This window comes from Lissotriton helveticus, chromosome 9 (genome assembly GCF_964261635.1).
Source record: "Lissotriton helveticus chromosome 9, aLisHel1.1, whole genome shotgun sequence".
Lineage (NCBI taxonomy): Eukaryota > Metazoa > Chordata > Amphibia > Caudata > Salamandridae > Lissotriton > Lissotriton helveticus.
Genome location: NC_136070.1, coordinates 1269673408 through 1269695289, shown reverse-complemented (window position 1 = coordinate 1269695289; position 21882 = coordinate 1269673408). Strand labels below are relative to the sequence as shown.

General features: G+C 46.5%; 1 protein-coding gene across 1 annotated transcript in view; it reads left to right on the top strand.

Moving 5' to 3' along the window:
* The window catches only part of CIMIP7 (ciliary microtubule inner protein 7), a 195316-nt gene that overhangs the window by 73754 nt on the left and 99680 nt on the right, over positions 1 to 21882 (top strand). The window contains exon 2 of the mRNA XM_078659320.1: positions 13862 to 13975. Coding sequence (XP_078515446.1) covers positions 13862 to 13975 — 114 coding nt within the window. The remainder of the gene's footprint in view (positions 1 to 13861; positions 13976 to 21882) is intronic.

Below are 21882 nucleotides of genomic sequence, written 5' to 3'. Positions count from 1 at the left end.
CAAATAAAGAAAAACGCTATTTGCTTTTAAAGAATAGCACTACAACGTCTGACTAAAAAAAAGTACATCTTTGCAGGATTGTGATTGGAGCTACTGCATTTCGATACCTGATCCTTTCACAAGGATTATGCTAGTTTTGGTTCCATTGCACCACCGAATCCTGCAGAGTCATTAAAACCACCTTGCTTTGAATTACATTGACCATGTGTGTAGGAACAGTGGGCCCGATTCACAGAATGAATTTAAGGCTCAATCCTAAACTTACTACTATTTTGGTATTCACAGAATGCACTTACTACTTTTGGTATTCACAGAATGAACTTACTACTTTTGGTATTCACAGAAGTTAGGATTTTGTCTTAAGTTTGTCTTAAGACAAACTTAAGACAGACTTAAGACAGACTTAAGACAGACTTAAGTTAGGATTTGTCTTAAATCTGTCTTAAATCTGTCTTAAGTCTGTCTAAAGTCTGTCTAAAGTCTGTCTTAAGTCTGTCTTAAGTTTGTCTTAAGTCTATCTTAAGTCTGTCTTAAGTCTGTCTTAAGTTTGTCTTAAGACAAACTTAAGACAAAATCCTAATTTCTGTAAATACCAAAAGTAGTAAATTCATTCTGTGAATGCCAAAAGTAGTAAGTGCATTCTGTGAAAACCAAAATAGTAGTAAGTTTAGTATTGAGTCTTAAGTTCATTCTGTGAATCGGGCCCAGTGATATTATTTTGAGTCCTATCTCTGGCAAAGAAGATGTGAGAGACCTCTTGTTTTCAATGCCTATTCCAATACTGTATGTAGTGTTTTATTCCTTGAAATATTAGAGTCCTTTCCTTATCTAATGAAAATAACTTACTTGAAATTGATTTATTGACTGTCATTGTGTTTATCTTATTATGAGTAATGTGCGATACCTCCTTCAGTAAACTTTGACTGCGCTACCTCGTTTCTAGGTGGGAGTCTGGTGCTAAAGGGGAGTATTTGGTTATCAAAACTGTCTTGGAGCCCATAAAAGGGTATCACACTAGTATCTAAATTATTGATATCCCTGTGCCCTAGGCCTACATTCAGCATCAGTCCCCATGCTGTTTTATCACCCATGGGTACAGGCAGGATATAGAGGCAAGGCACATCTTTCTACGTTCTACTTTCTATCTTCAGTTGGGTCTGATGGGTGGTGGTCCATAAGAGCATAATTGCCTGTTGTCAGACAATGTGTGTAGAGGGAGTCCATGAATCTGTGCAGGACCAGACTGGAAACCCAAATCAGTCTTGGGAAGAACGTTAAAAACAGACCAATATGGTATGGTATCTATATTTTTACTACAAAATATTGTTTGCCCATAATACTGAGGCAAAATGCTGTGACTGCAAAAGTATTTTTGGACACAATATCAAAGGTAAGTATATTGCTTTTTTAAAGGTAATATTGATGTTAAAATATACTAACATGTTGTGCTATGTAATGTTGTAGTCATTATTAATGTGACATTTGTGATATTAGATATCAATGTATGTTTTATAATTATGATTTTTGTGGATTGGGGTTGTTTTGGAGAGTGTGATATTGTTTTAGATCCATATATTTTAAATCAATCAATTTCGAATTTTTTTTTTCTTTTATCAGTATGTTATTAATAAATTATTGCATGTGTCAATTGCATGCATTTTTTATTTTGAAAATTAAGTTTTTAGTTTTATTTAAGTGATTGTAGATGTAATTGGTGGAATGGGATGAATGTTATTTGAATGAATGTAATGTTAATATTTTTAAATTGCATTTAATCAATTTTAATTTCATTTATTCAGTTTCATTAAATAAAACTAAGTATATAGTTTTTAAATGTAATATTGAGGTTTTTATTTGTTTTTGTTAAGGTGATTTTTAAAATGCAAGGGCTATAGGAGTTTTGGTTTTTATGATGTATTTGCTTAGAAAATAATATAGACTATTTTAATGTAAGATTTTACATTTACTATTAAAAATTGTTTCCAAAAAATTATTATTGGATTGGAGTAAGTATAGTAAATCTGATCCGCTGCAATATGCAATTTCCTCAATATTAGTGAGCAGCCGCGGCCCGTGGAGGGAGTTATGGTGGGGCAGGGAGGCGGGGAGGGGGAGGGGCAGGGTGGAGGGTGCTAAAAACTGGCATATGGATAATTGCAGGTAAGTACACAATTTAATTAATAAAACGAAATTTGTAGCGCGCACAGCATCGCATTTTGCGATGCAGTGCGCTCCGAAATTCGTAAAGGGAGCGGACATCGCCTGTGTGCAGTGGAGGCAGTGCCTGACTGAAGCACTGAGCCCGATGGAGAGTTCAGGGCAGAGTGGAAGGGGCAGGCAAGGTCTGACTACTAAGGACGGGGCAGTGTGCAGAGGAGATAAAGCTGGACTCAAGTGCTGGCCTACTATGAGTAGGCCTAGGTGGTGAACAGGCCTAGGTGGTCTGTTCGCGGAGTTTGCAGGGTTTTCTGCACTTCGCACTCCGCGGAGCTCGCTGAGTGCAGAAAACTCTGCGCAGCGGAGTTTTTTCCCCGCTCGCAAATGGTAAGTTTGCAATCGCGAACGGTAAGTTCACGAGCGCAAATTGCCACTCGGGAAGAATTTCTACCCGAGCGGCAGGAATACCAGCACAAACTGCAGTTCACACTGCACTCCGCCACTCACTGAACTTTGGGGAGTTTTTTTGTAACTTCACGGAGTTCCTCGTAGCAAAACTCTGCGAACTATGCCCAGGCCTGACTATGAGCTTCTTTGCTGGACTAGAAGCTACAATGCTGTCTGCCAATGTCCATGCGTCACAGTCGGTGATGCGGACGAGAGCATGCTGTCGATACCACAATTCCTAATTTAAAATCATATTTTTCTAATTAAAACGTGCGGCAACATTTGGAAATTCTGGTTTCCCTTTAAAGCCACACCCACCAGTACCTTTCTCGCCAGACCCTCATATTCCTGGTCCCAAAGACACAAAACAGCAAGTTGTGTGTCTGAAGTGGAGCGTGGGCTCTCTCTTGCCGCTGTGCGCTGCTGATTCACCACGAGCTAACCACCCTGCGAGAAGTTATCTTCAGTTTCGGCAACACTAACAGACCCACTCAGACACTCACTCAGACACTTGTTCACCCTCTCAGACACCCACTTCCAGTTTCCGCATCAATGTAGTACATTGATCAGCTCATTTCAAATCAGCATGATTGCTGCTAAAATTGCAGCTACACAGCCACTCGTGTTCGCTTCTCTGCTGGTGAGAGCTGTAAGCAGTGCCTTTGTATGTATTGTAAGTGATCCCAAGGCCCTGCTTGAGTGGCTCTCTCATGTTGATTCCTACCCAGTATGTGATTAGTCCTTTTATTCGCTTGGGAGAGAGGAAGGGCTGAGTTTGCCATGTCAGGATTTCAACCTCGAGCCCGTAGGTTGCACACAGATCTAGCTGGGCGCTGCAGCAGGCATTGAAGTCAGTGAGCTATGTACTTACCCCCTGCATCCTTTTTTGAAAGGGGGGGGTCTACTGACCTACTGCTCACCAAGAGCAATGTACATGGGAATTTCAATTATGGAACCCACTATAAATGTGCTGCTACATAACAGCATGACAGCATGGATGGCTTAAAGCCAAACTGGGAAATCCTGTAAAGTCTACATGAGGAAGGATGAAGGAGGCTTATGGTGAAACGTGTGGTCCCTTGTTGCGCCCAAAGGCATTCTGAAGCGCACGCCTGATCACCCCACTACTTTAAAAAGGGATCGGCCGCCACTGTTCCTCGCACTTCCTTCAGCATATTCTAAGCAGCTCGGTCCTATCACTGGTGGAGGCCCACAGGGATCGTGTACAGCTTCAGCAGTGGCTGCTGGAGAGGTGGTCCGTATCTCATGTCTTCGCGGAGTTGGTTGTCCGCATCTCATATCTTCACGGAGTTGGTTGTCCACATGTCATGTCTTCGCGGAGTTGGTTGTCCGCATCTCATATCTTCGTGGAGTTGGTTGTCCGCATCTCATGTCTTCGCGGAATTGGTTGCCCGCATCTCATATATCAATCAATCACGGCATTTATAGAGCGCGCTACTCACCCGTGAGGGTCTCAAGGCACTGAGGGGGGAGGGGGGGCTGCTACTGCTCGAATAGCCAGGTCTTGAGGTGTTTCCTGAAGGTGAGGTGGTCCTAGGTCAGTCGTAGGTGTGCTGGGAGGGAGTTCCATGTTTTAGCTGCCAGGTAGGAGAACGATCTTCCTCCGGTGGTGGTTCTGCGAATCCGTGGGACGTTGGCGAGGGCGAGGCTGGCGGAGCAGAGCTGGCGGGTGGGAGTGTAGAACGAGAGGCGGTTGTTGAGGTATTCGGGGCCCATGTCGTGGAGCGCTTTGAGTGCGTGGGTGAGGAGCCTGAACGTGATCCTCTTGCTGACAGGGAGCCAGTGCAGGTTTCTCAGGTGGGCGGATATGTGGCTGTGGCGAGGGACCGAGGATGAGTCGTGCGGAGGCGTTCTGTATGCGTTGTAGTCGTTTCTGGAGTTTGGCGGTGGTTCCTGCTTATAGGGCGTTTCAGTGGGCCAGTCGGCTGGTGACGAGGGCCTGAGTGACCGTGTTTCTGGTTTCGGTGGGGATCCACTTGAAGATTTTTCGGAGCATGCGCAGGGTGTTAAAGCAAGAGGACGAGACGGCGTTGACTTGCTTGGTCATTGAGAGTGAGGAGTCCAAGATGAATCTCAGGTTGCGAGCGTGGTCCGAGGGTGTCAGCGCGGAGCCCAGCGCCGTGGGCCACCAGGAGTCGTCCCAGGCGGGTGGGGATTGTCCGAGGATGAGGACTTCCGTTTTGTCTGAGTGCAGCTTCAGGCGGCTGAGCTTCATCCATTCTGCTACGTCTTTCATTCCTTCCTGGAGGATGTTTTTGGCGGTGGCTGGGTCTTTGGTGAGTGAGAGTATCAGTTGGGTGTCGTCGGCGTAGGAGATGATGTTGATGTTGTGTTTGCGTGCGATGGCGGCGAGGGGGGTCATGTAGATATTGAAGAGGGTTGGGCTGAGCGAGGAGCCTTGGGGGACGCCGCAGATGATCTCGGTGGCCGCTGAGCAGGCGGGAGGGAGGCCGACTCTCTGGGTTCTGCCGGATAGGAACGAGGTGATCCAGTCCAGGGCCTTTCCTTGGATCCCAGTGTTGAAGAGGCAGGTTATTAGGGTGCGGTGGCATACAGTATCAACGGCTGCCGAGAGGTCCAGGAGGATGAGAGCGGTTGTTTCTCCGTTGTCCATCATGGTCCTGATGTCGTCGGTGGCTACGATGAGGGCGGTCTCGGTGCTGTGGTTTGCTCGAAATCCGGACTGGGACGGGTTGAGCAAGTTGTTTGCCTCGAGGAATGCAGTCAGCTGTTTATTGACGGTCTTCTCGATGACTTTCGCCGGGAAGGGAAGAAGAGAAATGGGGTGCAAGTTTTTGAGGTCTTTGGGGTCTGCCGTGGGTTTCTTCAGAAGGGGGTTGATTTTTGCGTGCTTCCAGCTCTCAGGGAAGGTGGCTGACGTGAAGGAGTTGTTAATGACGTGAAGGAGGTGGGGTGCGATAATGATGTCAGCTTTGTTGAAGATATGATGGGGGCATGGGTCCGAGGGGGAGCCGGAGTTGATGGTGTTCATGATGTGGGTGGTGTCTTCAGTGCTGATGGGGGTCCAGGTGCTGAGGGTGGTGGTGGGGGTCGTTGGTTCGGTGACTGGAGGCGGAGTCTGGGGTCCGAAGCTGTCGTGTATATCTGTGATCTTGTGGTGGAAGAATGTGGCGAGGGCGTTGCAGAGGTCTTGTGATGGTGTGATGTCGCTGTTGCTGGCGCTGGGGTTGGAGAGCTCTTTGACGATGCTGAAGAGTTCCTTGCTGTTGTGGGTGTTGTTGTCTAGCCGCTCTTTGAACGATGCCCTTTTGGTGGTGCGGATCAGTTGGTGGTGTTCGCGAGTGGCGTTCTTGAGGGCTGTCAGGTTTTCTGTTGTCCGTTCGTGGCGCCAGGTTTTTTCGAGGGTTCGGCGGGATTTCCTCGATTCTTTGAGGCCGTCTGTGAACCATGATGTTTTCCTGTTGCCGGTCTTGCTTGGGGGGTTCTTCAGTGGGGCGAGGTCGTCGGCGCAGTAGGTGATCCACTGTGCGAGGTTGTGGGCTGCTTCGTTGGTGTTCGCGGTGTCGGCTGGCGGGTTCTGGTTTAGTGATGAGAGGAGCTGGTCTGTGGTGATTTTGCTCCAGCATCTGCGGGGGATTTGTCGTGCGCAGTGGTGCGATGTATTCTATTATATTCACGCAGGTGGTTGTCCGCATGTCATGTCTTCGCGGAGTTGGTTGTCCGCATCTCATATCTTCGCGGAGTTGGTTGTCCACATCTAATGTCTTCGTGGAGTTGGTTGTCCGTAAGCATGAGCGCAAAATCCGCTCCGATCGCGGATTTTACGGATTTTCGGTAAATCCGCGATCCGCGAACTCTCGCGAATTTACCGAGAATCCGCAATCCGCGATCGGAGCGGATTTTGCGGTCAAAAGTTCAAGCCTACATCATTTACGATGGCGCCGGCAAGCTGCCAGCGCCATCCTCAAATGGTTACTTAATTAGCTTCGACAGGAAGCTCTAACAGATAAGATAAAGCAGAGGCTCGAGCGCCTGCTTTATTTTATCAGTTGGAGCTTCCTGTTGAAGCTAATTAAGTAACTTTTGCAGGATGGCGCTGGCAGCTTGCCGGCGCCATCGTAAATTATTCAAACGGTGGTGTCTTCTTGAATAAATATGAAGGGCAGGGTTCATTCGGGCACGACGGTCCTGGCACAAAAAATAAACCTCAGCAGGAAACACTGCAATCGTGAGCGTTGTGGGGGCTGGGCAGGTGTGCCTTCTTCCCAAATATACCATCGAAAATCCGCTGTGATGCTCGCCAGAGGCGTTTGCATCTTTGACTTTGACGAGCGGAATCCCCGTGCTGTTCCTGTGACCAGGGGCTTCTGTCTCTTAATCTGCTGCTCTGATCGGTCTCTGACCTTTTATACACACAAGCGGCATGCACCGTCTTCCCGCCATTTACCCACTATGATGGACATTTCACTCAAGGGACCCCTGCTCACTTCGGCGCGATTGCATAGTAACACACACTTGGTCGCTGGAACTAGTTGAAGCGCAAATGCAGTGACTCATTCATCAGCCCTAAAAACAATCGTGAGCTTTGGGAGGCTGGGCAGATGTGCCTTCTTCCCAAATATACCAGGGGCTTCTGTCTCTTACTCTGCTCTGATCGGTCTCTGACCTTTTATACACACAAGCGGCATGTGCGCTCGCATGGAAGCCCCGTCCGTTTGGCCCCGCCCACACACTCGAGGAAGCCCCGCCCCCAAATCCGCCGATCCGCATAATCCGCGGATTTTGCGGATCCACGATCCGTGAATCCGCAAATTCGTGAATCGTGGATCCGCAAAATCCGCCCATGCTTAGTTGTCCGCATCTCATATCTTCGTGGAGTTGATTGTCTGCATCTCATGTCTTCGCGGAGTTGGATGTCTGCATCTCAAGTCTTCGCGGAGTTGGTTGTCCGCATCTCATGTCTTCGTGGAGTGGGTTGTCCGCCTCTCATATCTTCGCGGAGTTGGTTGTCCGCATCTCATATCTTCGTGGAGTTGGTTGTCCGCATGTCATGTCTTCGTGGAGTTGGTTGTCCGCATCTCATATCTTCGCGGAGTTGGTTGTCCACATCTCATGTCTTCGCGGAGTTGGATGTCCGCGCATCTCATGTCTTCGCAGAGTTGGTTGTCCGCATCTCATGTCTTCGTGGAGTGGGTTGTCCGCATCTCATATCTTCGCGGAGTTGGTTGTCCGCATCTCATGCCTTTGCGAAATCGGATGTCCGCATCTCAGGTCTTTGCGGAGTTTGTTGTCCGCATCTCATGTTTTCGTAGAGTTGGTTGTCCGCATCTCATGTCTTCACGGAGTTGGTTGTCTGCATCTCATGTCTTCGTGGAGTGGGTTGTCCACATCTCATATCTTCGCGGAGTTGGGTGTCCGCATCTCATGTCTTCGCGGAGTTGGATGTCCGCATCTCATGTTTTCGTAGAGTTGGTTGTCCGCATCTCATGTCTTCGCAGAGTTGGTTGTCTGCATCTCATGTCTTCGTGGAGTGGGTTGTCCGCATCTCATATCTTCGCGGAGTTGGTTGTCCGCATGTCATGTCTTCGCGGAGTTGGTTGTCCGCATCTCATATCTTCGCGGAGTTGGTTGTCCACATCTCATGTCTTCCCGGAGTTGGTTGTCTGCGCATCTCTCATCTTCGCGGAGTTGGTTGTCTCCATCTCATGTCTTCGCGGAGTTGGTTGTCCGCATCTCATGTCTTCGTGGAGTGGGTTGTCCGCATCTCATATCTTCGCAGAGTTGGTTGTCTGCATCTCATATCTTCGCGGAGTTGGTTGTCCGCATGTCATGTCTTCGCGGAGTTGGTTGTCCTCATCTCATATCTTCGTGGAGTTGGTTGTCCGCATCTCATGTCTTCGCGGACTTGGTTGTCCGCGCATCTCATATCTTCGCGGAGTTGGTTGTACACATCTCATGTCTTCGCGGAGTTAGTTGTCCGCATCTCATGTCTTCGTTGAGTGGGTTGTCCGCATCTCATATCTTCGCAGAGTTGGTTGTCCGCATCTCATGTCTTCGCGGAGTTGGATGTCCGCATCTCATGTCTTTGCGGAGTTGGTTGTCCGCATCTCATGTTTTCGTAGAGTTGGTTGTCCGCATCTCATGTCTTCACGGAGTTGGTTGTCTGCATCTCATGTCTTCGTGGAGTGGGTTGTCCGCATCTCATATCTTCGCGGAGTTGGTTGTTCGCATCTCATGTCTTCGCGGAGTTAGATGTCCGCATCTCATGTTTTCGTAGAGTTGGTTGTCCGCATCTCATGTCTTTGCGGAGTTGGTTGTCTGCATCTCATGTCTTCGTGGAGTGGGTTGTCCGCATCTCATATCTGCGCGGAGTTGGTTGTCCGCATCTCATGTCTTCGCGGAGTTGGATGTCCGCATCTCATGTCTTCCCGGAGTTGGTTGTCCGCATTTCATGTCTTTGCGGAGTTGGATGTCCGCATCTCATGTCTTTGCGGTGTTGGTTGTCCGAATCTCATGTCTTTGCGGAGTTGGATGTCTGCATCTCATGTCTTTGCAGAGTTAGTTGTCCGCATCTCATGTCTTTGCGGAGTTGGTTGTCCGCATCTCATGTCTTCGAGGAGTTTGACTGCCCTGGTCTGTATAATGCTGCCGCGTGGGCCCTGGTTCTGCTGCCTGGCCTAACCTAGCCAATGCAGATGCTTGCCAGGTAGATACAGCCCTACCCTGGCCCATGCTCATATTGAGACAGTTGCACCCTGATCTGCGCCCAAATGAGTACCCGCAGGAGCTAGCCCCTAGCCACAAGGATACAGGTCCTAACTCCCAAGGGACAGAGTAGAAGGGGAAAAGCAACACAGATCCAGAGATTTCAATTGGGTGTGAACTAGGGCAATGTGGAGAAGTCCAATGAAAGCTGTTGCCAAGACTTGAATACTATCTTCATTTCCCTTTTTGACTGGTTCTTCCTGTTCTGTCCTTGAAGTGCTAACCCTGCTCCTTTATTTAACCCTTATCACCTGATGAATCAAGGTTTTCCAGCTGCAGATAGTCTGTCTGCACCCATTTCCCAGTCTGCTGTAGTTTACATTTCTAGGAATGTTTACCCCATTGCTGTGTGTTCCTGCAGATATTTCATAATTGTCTTTTGAAGAAGTGCACACCCTTACTGTTACCCTGCTTGACGTGAGAGTGTTCAACAATGCTGGTTGGCTGAGGCAGTGAAGTGTAAGACTGACTCCAGGGCGTGCTAAAAACTGAGAACTTAGCAACGCACAACAACAACACTCAATTAGGCAATGTCCAGCTAATGTTTTCACTTTAATAAACACATTGCTAAATACTACATATTAGGTCACTGACATATATAAAAGTACAGTTGGAGCAACAATTTGTATTTTCTTGTAAGAGGCCTTACAAAAATAACCAGGATGAAAACCAGCTATGCCAATGATTTTTCAGAGGCGATAACTATCACCGTAAACCTTCTTTGTTTCCATTTTGTGCAAGATTCCATGCTCCAATGTATGCCTCCACAAACCATATCCAGATAAACTATCAATGCCTCCCTAAAGGATTGTAGTGCCTTAACATCAAGTGTTCTCCATCAAAAATAATAACTTACAGGCGTTTCTATGCCTTTCACAAGCAATAATAATAGCCAACTACCTTTGACAACAATTCCCACAGTCAGTACAACAAAACACAGACCTTAACATTGACATGACAGTTTATACTTGAGAGGTCTTACATGTTTCAGCTGGATATATGTCATTACTACGCATGCTTTTACAATGCATGCCTTTACCACGCAAGTTTTACAAAGCAAGTCGTTACAACGACTTGCGTTGGGGGGCGCTGGGTAGTGAATAGTTTAATTTACTATTCCAACTCCAGTCCCCGTGGATAGTAGGGAAGGAGTTGGATAGTAAATTAAACTATTCCCTATCCTAGAGCGCCCCCCAGCGCAAGTCGTTGTAACGCTTGCGTTGTAAAAGTTGCGTGGTAAAGGTACAGCGTGGTAAAAGTTGCGTTGTAAACGCTGTTCCCCGTTTCAGCTAGACCCTAAAATATAGTTAGAAGTCTCCCTCTGGTAGACATTAATATTGAATCTGGTTAAAAAATGTATAATGTGAGCATTAGGTCTCTCCCTAAAGACACCTCTTAAACATCAACTAAATGCCATTATTTAATATCTCAGCTGTCAGGCTCCTGCTTGGAACCTTGTTGTTTACAACGCGCATAGCTACCTTTTTATGTAACATATAATTAGTTTCCTCTTTCTCTTTTCTGCTGTTGTAAAAGTTGCAGCAAGCTCAGTAACTTTCCATTTCCCACTGTTGCACCTTCCTTGGGCACCTGTCACTCTCCTCTCAGTCCAGGCCCACTTTCGGGGCAAAGGGCAAGATGTATCAAAGGGTTTTACCCATTCTGTGTCTATAGGAAAATGTGTTCATACATATGGCCCATAGTAATTCGCTCCACTCAGCCAGGCTGCTCACAATCCAAATTTAATGTGTGTCTGATCCAAATATTTTAAAAGAATCATGGTATGGTGAAAATAACATTTGGATTTGACATCTAGGGAAGCATATGAAAGTTAGCAGCTTTGGTCCTTATACCATTTGCCTATCCTAAGTTACACTTTTACCACAGTATAAACGAGTGAACAATTTGAAAACACTGTATCATACAGTTTACCCAAAAGGAATGACACAGCTCCGAACTGGATTATAACAATTTAGTATGAGCTTATATGTTTACATGTGTGTCAACACATGCCTAGCTTCACCTCCTCAAGCACCCTATTCACAGCTGTCAACAGTATTTGCTCCTATTGTAAAAGTTGGGAGCTGATGTATCCAGAGGTCGAAGTGGGCGGGATTTATGGAGCATAACACGCCCATACTTTTATAATTTAATATAAAACAGTTCCTCTACTTTTTTTGTTAAAAGGCAGCAGTCCCCGGACAGTAAATTCCAGATTTTCAGATGACTCTTCTGAAAAGGAGGGAGGGAATCTCCTGTGCTGTGAAGCAGAGGGAGAGACAGATAGCTGAACAAACAATTGGCGTTTTTGTAAATGTGTGCACTTGGGTAATCTGCGAATGTAAAGGCTGCTTGGAAGCCTGTATCATTTTTAATTTATGGAGTCACTTTAAGCTTCATGATGACAAATATTTATTCTTTTTGAGAGATGTTGTAAATGTGTTACCAGCTGAGCTGTTGAGTGTGTACTTGTAGTGCTCCTTTATGGGCACTTATAAAAATGGTTGCACTAGGTGCACAGGTATCTGGGTATTACTAATTTTTTTATATTTTGAATGCATTTGTTATCTGCAACCTGAATCTTTTTCCCCTTTTCGTGGCAGCTCATCTTATATTTATAGACACATTTAAAAAAATGATTTGTATATTGGGAGTACTTTCTGTTACAGGCTCATGGCACCCATAATATGCAAGTCGCTATTCCCTCCCACCACACCCGCAAGGATTTAGGGGTACATGCATCAAGATAAGGAATTGCGATTCCTAAATAGCGATTTTTAAGGAATGGCTATTTAGGAGTCGCAATTCCTTATATATGTCGGAATCGCAAAAAAATTGCGATTCCTACACATTCCCCAACAGCGGATCGCAAATTGCGTTTCGCTATTAGGAAATACATCCCCATTCATTCCTATGGGCCTAGATGCCCATAGGAATGAATGGGAAAGCATTCGCAATTTGTGATTACCAAATATGTAATCGCAAATTGTGAATGTAATTTCAAGGGTGCTAGGGGGCCCAAGGCCCCCCTGATGTACAGCCAAAACAGGTAAGTGTGCACCCCCAAAACAGGTAAGTGTGCACATCCCTAAGGGCATGTGTGTTCGCCACAGGGCACTTTGAAAAATGCTATTTTGTGCATTTTTCCAAGGATTTGCATGTTACCATCAACTTGGAGTTGATGGTAATTTGCTAATCCTTAGTGCAAAGTCGCATTTTTCAAATACTTCATGCATTGCATTTAGGGAATTGCAAATTGCGATTCTCTAAATGCATTCGCAAATAGGTCATTGCAAAAATTGCAATTACCTATTTTGCCAATGCATTTTGGTTTGATGTATCGGAAATGCTTTTTTACCAGTTGCAAATGGGCTAATTCTGCGAATCAGCCCATTTGCGACCGGTACAAAGCTTGACACATGTGCGCCTTAGTTCTGTAGCTCTATGGTCGCACGCTTAGACATCGGCAATGATCACGTTATACTCTAAAATAGTGAATTTCCCACTGATTAGTTTAAATTGCATTTATTTTTCATGTAATGTGTGTTATTTTATATTCAGTTACCTGAAGGTGAAAGACAAACAAAATAGGTGCAGAATATTTCGTTTTTTTCCACCATGCCTTTGATCCCGCCCCCACGCTAACTGACTCCGCCCCCCTGCACTCAAGATCCCAGTTCCTATAGTTTTTTAACGGACTTTGACCACTGGATGTATCTCATAACTAATTTATATTGTAGCATTACAGTGAATGAAACTCCACTGGGAGCCTCATCACAGCAGAGATTCAAAATAGTAGGTCCAAAAGGAAATAAAATGTTTTTTTTCATAGGCAGAACCGACATCACCTACACCCTTGCTATTTTCCTCTCTTTCCTGTCACTAGAGGCTTAGCAAAAGAAGAGTGTGTTTCTGACATTTTTCTAAAAATAATCAAATTAGGCTTTCATCCTTCCGATGTCAATACATGGAGTACCATATAACACCTTCGCCGCCGCGGCTATTCTGCCGCAGCGCTAAGGTGGCGGGGATTGGGGCTGCGCGGCGCTCACACGCTGGTGACGGAACCGCTCCGTCACCAGCCTCGGGTGAGCTGTGCTGATGACGGAGCGGTTCCGTCATGGCCCCGCCCGCTCAATAGAACACACCGCGCAGGCGCGAAATCAGCGCCGCGCAGGCACGAAATCAGCGCCGCGCAGGCGCGTCGGGCAGGCCATGACGGAACCGCTCCGTCATCAGCACAGCGCCACCGCGACTGATGATGGAGCGGTTCCGTCATCAGCGTCAAAGGAGTTAATTAGATAATAGTAAAACCTGCAATTTACAGTGCTTAGAGAGGCCACCAGCTGTTGTATTAAGCACTGCGTAAAACACGCTATTGTTGTTAAATATTTGAATAGACGTTTTATTAACAAAGCACACACCTCTTCTGCTTGAGGGAATTGATTTCAGTTTTGCATATTGTAAGTTGGTGCCGCTGTGTTTACATCTGTGCTCTCCCTCTTTGCAGTTCGCCAGTGGCTTCCACGGAAACTTCCGGAGCAAGGCCAGAGATGACATCCTGCAGGCGTACCGGCACGAGGCGCAGCCGCAGCCCCCGCCTATATTCCTGCAGCGACTGAAGGTGGGTCCTCACAAGATACAACTGCAACAGGGATAGGAATTTCTAAAGATCGAGGGGCAGATTTACAAGCCCCTTGCGACACATTTACGCCACCGTTGAGTCACTTCTGTGACCCAGAAGCGGCGTAAACCATGCGCCATGTCGCGCCGTATTTACAAAGTGATGTATCTAGGGAGATGCGTCACGTTGTAAAGCCCTGCACCACATTAAACCTGCGTCAGGGTTAATGTATGCAGGGTGGGCGTTCCGTCAGAAAAAGCCTCGGAAAAGTGACGCAGTGAAATCTACAACATTTATCTGAATCACTTTTCCGACGCCTCTACGTCAAAACTCTGCGCCTGCTTGAAGCAGGCGTAAGGCGTGATGCAGCATGTTAGGTATGGGCAGCCCCTGAGCATTGCTGGAGTTGCGTCGCGCTTGCAACACGACTACAGCAATGTGCCGCCCTTACGCCATCAGATGCATCACGCATCTGTTTATCCTTGCGCCACGATGAGCTGCATTGTAAATGCAGCGCATCTGTGGTGGAGCAAGAGTAAACTTGAGTGACGCATCTTACCTGGCGCATCCCTGCTGATACGCAGGGATGCGCCAGTCATTGTAAATCTGCCGCCTAGTCTTAAAGAGTTGTTTTGTAAGTGTATACAAGTGCTCCCTTGGGACTAAGCATGCATGTACGTGGCTTGTCACTCCAATCCTTAACTCGACACTACATCTGCTTTACGTTACCTTTTGTTACATTTCTTTACAAACTCATTACCGCTCATTATATTACAAATGTACTGCTTCACATTGCAATGTGTTGTGCATTAATTGCTTTATGTTACATATGTATTGTTTTACATTGCATTACATTACAAAGTGGAGTCGGCCATGGGTCGGGCGCAGATCTCCGCCCAGCTTCGACGGGATCTGTAGGGGTTCAGCCTGGGATGTTAAAACAGGAGTGAGGTGAGGGCAGGTGTGTGCAGAGCTGTGATCCATCTAAACAATCCACAATAAAGTGACTTCACCGTGTGGTTTATCTCTCATGGGACAGGGTCCCGCATACCCACGGGTACTGGATCAGTGTGCCAGTCAGGGGCCCACTTACTGTTCTCCCACGGTCCTTGGCACCTGTTGATGTTCGGGTCCAGTCCATTGCATCCTCACAACTCACAATGAGGTCACACTACTCAATAATCTGCCAGCAGCTAATTCTGGCCCTGTTTATGAGGGGAAACAACCTTTACAATGCAGTCATTACATCGCACTACCTTTACATCGCATGTCATTACAACGCAGCCATTACATTGCATGTCACTACAATGCATGTAATTACAATGCATGTCACTACAACGCAGGCATTACATCGCAAGTCATTACAACGCATACCATTACAACGCATAGTACCCTTACACTATCCGACACTTACCCTACTGTTGCACTCACTGGAGTTAGAATAGTGATTTTTACCTCTACACTATCCATCACTTACCCTACTCTTGCACTCACTGGAGTTAGAATAGTAAACAATACGTCTATACTATCCAACACTTACCTTAAATGCAATGTAATGGCATGCGTTGTAATGGTATGCGTTGCAAAGGTAGTTTCTGTAAATGCGATGAAATAGCCTGCTATGTAAAAGAATGCCTTGTAAAGGATGTTTCGATGTAAAAACAGTGATCTAAAGGCATGCATTGTAAATGTATGCCTTGTAACATCATACATTTGTTTATGAGCATGTTAAAATACACCCCTGCCACCCCCCGTGAACTTCCACAGACTTCCCCAAGTTCAGGGGATTGTTGTTGCTGCTCCCTGAAGTCTGCACCTTCCTCGTTAAATACCCCCAACCTTGCCAAAGTGTAGGAGGAGGTTCTAATTCTAATCACCCTCCCTGAATTTAAGGAGCTCCATGCCCGTATTCATCGGCTGGAGTGGAGAAGTGTTACTGCCCTAATGAGAAGCCTTCTGAACATGGCATGTGGGAGGAAACAATTGACAACATCGGAGGAGGGTCGTCTGACAGAGGGTTCTGAGGGTCCCCTTTGAGATCCCTGGGGGTGCAGAGCACAAGGCAATGAAGAGCATGTTGGTGATCACAGGGGGCCATATGTAGGTAGCTTAATACCGGTCGGTAATAGCCGAAAATCGGTTAATTTGAGGTTACCGACCGGGTTTTAGCTTTTTCTAATGTAGGTGGCTGGATTTAAGGATTCGGTAATTTACCGAATCGGTAATTTAAGGAATCGATAAATTACAGAATTTTTAAAATACCAAATCGGTAAATTACCGAATCCTCAAATTCTATGTAGGTAGAACTCAAGTGAGTGCATTTTTGATTTAAGGATTCGTTATTTACCACCAACTACAAGTTGGTGGTAAATACCGAATACCTTTAAAAAAGCAATTTTGTGCTTTTTTAAAAGTGCCATGTGGCAGACATACAGGCCCTCAGGGCATGTTTGCGCGCCACATGTGCACAAATGCACGATTCAGGGGTGCAACAGGGTGTCAATGTGACACCCTGCCACCCTTGAATATGCTGCACCTATTACCAATTCGGTATTTACCGAATCAGTAATAGTGAATGGCTTCCCATTCATTCCTATGGGCCTACAGGCCCATAGGAATGAATGGGAATTACCGAATCAGTAAATACCGAATCGGTAATACCGAATATTACCGATTCGGTAAAATTTACCAATTTTTTACCTACATACTATTTACAGATTCATAACTACCGAATCGGTAAAATTCGGTTTTTAAGAATCGGTAAATAGAGATTACCTACATATGGCCCAGGATGTCTGGTGCTTCTGTGTTATGCCTAGACATGGCGGAGTTGCTTCAGGAGGGCATGGTGGCATGGTGTACTGTGCACATCACATAAAGGTGACATGTCCCGGGTCTAGAGATCGGGGTAACAACAAGTATCTACTTGCACCTACATAGGTGAACCACTTACGAACTTTCAGTATCTCTTCGAACTTCAGGCACTACACATACCAGAGTGCTTAGGGGCGACCCGGAGGAGGGGCTAGCGGTGTGCGGTCCATTGCTGTTTTTTCTACATAAGGGCTCCCTTGAGCCTCCCAAGCTGACGAGCTTCTGGACGACGCACCTGTGTGCTGTGCAACGAGGCCCGTGACGGTTACGAGGCGGCCTTCTCTTCCACCCCTATTGACTTTCTCTACTGATGAGGGAATATATCCCGAAACCCGGGCCATGTCCCGGGTCTAGAGATCGGGGTAACAACAAGTATCTACTTGCACCTACATAGGTGAACCACTTACGAACTTTCAGTATCTCTTCGAACTTCAGGCACTACACATACCAGAGTGCTCAGGGGCGACCTGTAGGAGGGGCTAGCGGTGTGCGGTCCATTGCTGTTTTTTCTACATAAGGGCTCCCTTGAGCCTTCCAAGCTGACGAGCTTCTGGACGACGCACCTGCGTGCTGGGCAACGAGGCCCGTGACGGTTACGAGGCGGCCTTCTCTTCCACCTCTATTGACTTTCTCTACTGATGAAGGAAGATATCCCGAAACCCGGGCCATGTCCCGGGTCTAGAAGTCGGGGTAACAACAAGTATCTACTTGCACCTACATAGGTGAACCACTTACGAACTTTCAGTATCTCTTCGAACTTCAGGCACTACACATACCAGAGTGCTTACGGGCGACCCGGAGGAGGGGCTAGCGGTGTGCGGTCCATTGCTGTTTTTTCTACATAAGGGCTCCCTTGAGCCTCCCAAGCTGACGAGCTTCTGGACGACGCACCTGCGTGCTGGGCAACGAGGCCCGTGACGGTTACGAGGCGGCCTTCTCTTCCACCCCTATTGACTTTCTCTACTGATGAGGGAAGATATCCCGAAACCCGGGCCATGTCCCGGGTCTAGAGATCGGGGTAACAACAAGTATCTACTTGCACCTACATAGGTGAACCACTTACGAACTTTCAGTATCTCTTCGAACTTCAGGCACTACACATACCAGAGTGCTTAGGGGAGACCCGGAGGAGGGGCTAGCGGTGTGCGGTCCATTGCTGTTTTTTCTACATAAGGGCTCCCTTGAGCCTCCCAAGCTGACGAGCTTCTGGACGACGCACCTGCGTGCTGGGCAACGAGGCCCGTGACGGTTACGAGGCGGCCTTCTCTTCCACCCCTATTGACTTTCTCTACTGATGAGGGAAGATATCCTGAAACCCGGGCCATGTCCCGGGTCTAGAGATCGGGGTAACAACAAGTATCTACTTGCACCTACATAGGTGAACCACTTACGAACTTACAGTATCTCTTCGAACTTCAGGCACTACACATACCAGAGTGCTTAGGGGTGACCCGGAGGAGGGGCTAGCGGTGTGCGGTCCATTGCTGTTTTTTCTACATAAGGGCTCCCTTGAGCCTCACAAGCTGACGAGCTTCTGGACGACGCACCTGCGTGCTGGGCAACGAGGCCCATGACGGTTACGAGGCGGCCTTCTCTTGCACCCCTATTGACTTTCCCTACTGATGAGGGAAGATATCCCGAAACCCGGGCCATGTCCCGGGTCTAGAGATCGGGGTAACAACAAGTATCTACTTGCACCTACATAGGTGAACCACTTACGAACTTTCAGTATCTCTTCGAACTTCAGGCACTACACATACCAGAGTGCTTAGGGGCGACCCGGAGGAGGGGCTAGCGATGTGCGGTCCATTGCTGTTTTTTCTACATAAGGGCTCCCTTGAGCCTCCCAAACTGACGAGCTTCTGGACGACGCACCTGGGTGCTGGGCAACGAGGCCCGTGACGGTTACGAGGCGGCCTTCTCTTCCACCCCTATTGACTTTCTCTACTGATGAGGAAAGATATCCCGAAACCCGGGCCATGTCCCGTGTCTAGAGACCGGGGTAACAACAAGTATCTACTTGCACCTACATAGGTGAACCACTTACGAACTTTCAGTATCTCTTCGAACTTCAGGCACTACACATACCAGAGTGCTTAGGGGCGACCTGGAGGAGAGGCTAGCGGTGTGTGGTCCATTGCTGTTTTTGCTTCAGGAGGGCATGGTGGCATGGTGTACTGTGCACATCACATCAAGGTGGGATACCCAGCAAATTAACAGGGAGAGCCGAGCCAGAGCCGAGCCACAAGTTTCACTCGTCTCTTAGAGCCCTTCACCGAGCTGAGCCCTGAAAATGTTAGTATGTAAATTATACAACAGAAATCATGTAAATATGATAAAGTCTTCTCAAAATTCAAAAAAGTGTATTTCTATTGCATGTGGAAGCTCTGACATTAATGCATCGCATTAGAGCACTGCACTAAGAAGTACTTATTAAAAGTGACAGTTTTTAAACATGATCCATTAGAGGCAAGACAGATGTCATGTAAACCCTGTATGAGGCCCAGAATATTATAGAGCAACATTATAGTCTAATAAATCAAACACAATAGGTATTTGTGCAACTAATATTCTGGTCACATATTTGAAAGTGCTTTCATACGCGATAATAATGAACAAGAAGTATCAGTGAAATAAAATATTTGCCTAATATCACCCATTTTAAGTGTGGAAGCCGTGATTTATCCAGGTTTCCTGATTCCCTTTTGTATTATTCAGCCACTACATGGGTATCTATTTGTCTTTCCTTCGTTTATGTGAATGCTTTTTTTGTTTTTTTTACCTATGTTCATTTTTCAGAAGTTTTTATGTGGTGCAATCTTGACCCAAAGGTAATGGAGCGCTTTACATGAGCACCAGTTACATACATTTTTTAGGCATGGGGAGATTAGGGGCCAGATGTACAAAGCAGTTCTCTGGTCGCAAATGGCCCTATTCACTGAATCGGGCCATTTGAGACCAGGAAAATGTTTTTTCAAATATACAAAATCCTAAAAGCAATTCAGTAACTTGTTACCGAATCACAATTTGCATTTGCGATTCAGTATTTGGAAGGGCATGTTTTGGGTGCATTACTGCTTTGCAACAGAATTCTGGTTGCAAAACATTAAGGCTTTACCACTATTTTGAAAGTGGTGGTTATCCATTCGCATTGCTAATGTTGAAAAATAATTTTTTACTAGCAGGCACTGGTTCAAAAATAACTTATTTTAATAAGTAAAAAAAAATATTTTTAAATGCATTCCGTTTTCCTTTCCGGAAAGAAAAGATAGCATTATTACAAAGCAATTACAGACAGTAGTCTGCTGACTTAAGCAGGCCACCATCCCTGTGTTGGATGAGTTTCCTAATGAGTTGCAAATTGTGACCTACCTCATTAACATTCATGAGGTAGGTCAATTTGCGATGTACTAGGAATCACTATTTAGGGGGAAAAAAATCATACATTAGTAATACCTATTTCCTAATTGTGATTTGGAGATAATTGCAATAGGAAATCGGTATTTCCAATGTTTGTACATCTGACCCTAGGTGATTTATAATTCTATGGCCAGCTGCTCTGGCCGTTATGCCACATACTGGGTAGAGGGATTGTGGCAGGCACAAACCTTATGAAAAGTTGACTTGTTTTGGGCTCGAGGCTCCAACAGGACCCCAAGCTGAGCAAGACCCTGGCTTCAGGCTCAACCCTTGCTTGAACGTTCCACCTCCAAAATCAGAGATGCCTCGAGCCTGGCTTGAGCGTCCACCTCTAACATCAGAGATACTTCTTGGGAACAATCCAAACAGAAGATTTTTGTTGTGAGGTACACTTGTACTGCTTTTCCCTATTTTTCACCTGGACTTACTGTCCAGTTCATTTTCTTGGCCATTGAAAAGAGTCAAACTTTGGAGATATTAAGAAGCCATTTCGGTACACTCCAAATCTCAGAGTGGAGAATCAGAACAGAAGATCCATTTTCAATGAAGTGGAGGCAGCTAAAAATCTTACTTGAATCTATTTTGTAATGGGCATTTGAGACTGAGCAGGCCACATATTCAATACGTTATGGAAAGTGCACCACGTGACTGGCACTGGGCGCCATTAGTCGATCCGAGGAGGCCAGTTATATTTCGCTTATGTATTGCGGACAGTATCCCTTCTGCTCCTTTGTTGATTTTCCCGCCTTTCCAAAAAGCACAGCTCCCAGTGAAGTGGTCTACCTGGGTGACATCAGTTAATGGGAGGAGGCAATGGGCTGATAAACCTCAGGTGAGCAGCTGTTGCCTTCTTTTGTCCTCACCACTGATGGAGCACTGGGTCTTTCTTACCATTTCACCTGTGATGGACCTTTGATGGTGGCCTGAGCGATAAAGGGGAGTTAACATCAATCGTACAATTCAATTCACACAATAACCTATTTAGCCACACATTAAGGCCTCAGAATCACTAAGTAAATTTAAGAAATTTAAATTTAAGAAATGTATTACAAATTAAGAGCCAAACTAACATGTATAATTCTCAAAAACATGGTATAAAGATACACAATCCACACAGGTATGCCAAAACATCGAATAAAATTAAGCCTTAGTAAGAAAAAGCATAATCAATCAATCAATCAAAGCATTTATATAGCGCACTACTCACCCGGAGGGTCTCAAGGCGCTGGGGGAGGGGGGGTCCGCTACTGCTCGAACAGCCAGGTCTTGAGTTGCTTCCTGAAGGCGAGGTGGTCCTGGGTCAGGCGGAGGTGGGTCGGGAGGGAGTTCCATGTCTTGGCGGCGAGGTAGGAGAAGGACCGTCCCCCTGTGGTGGCTCTTCGGATGCGGGGGACGGCGGCAAGGGCGTGGCCGGTCGATCGAAGCTGGCGTTTGGGAGCGTAGAAGTTGAGGCGGCTGTTGAGGTATCCTGGGCCTTGGTTGTGTAGGGCTTTGTGTGCGTGGGTGAGGAGTCGGAAGGTGATTCTCTTGTTGACCGGGAGCCAGTGCAGGTCTCTCAGGTGTCCGGAGATGTGGCTGCGACGGGGGGTGTCCAGGATGAGACGTGCTGAGGC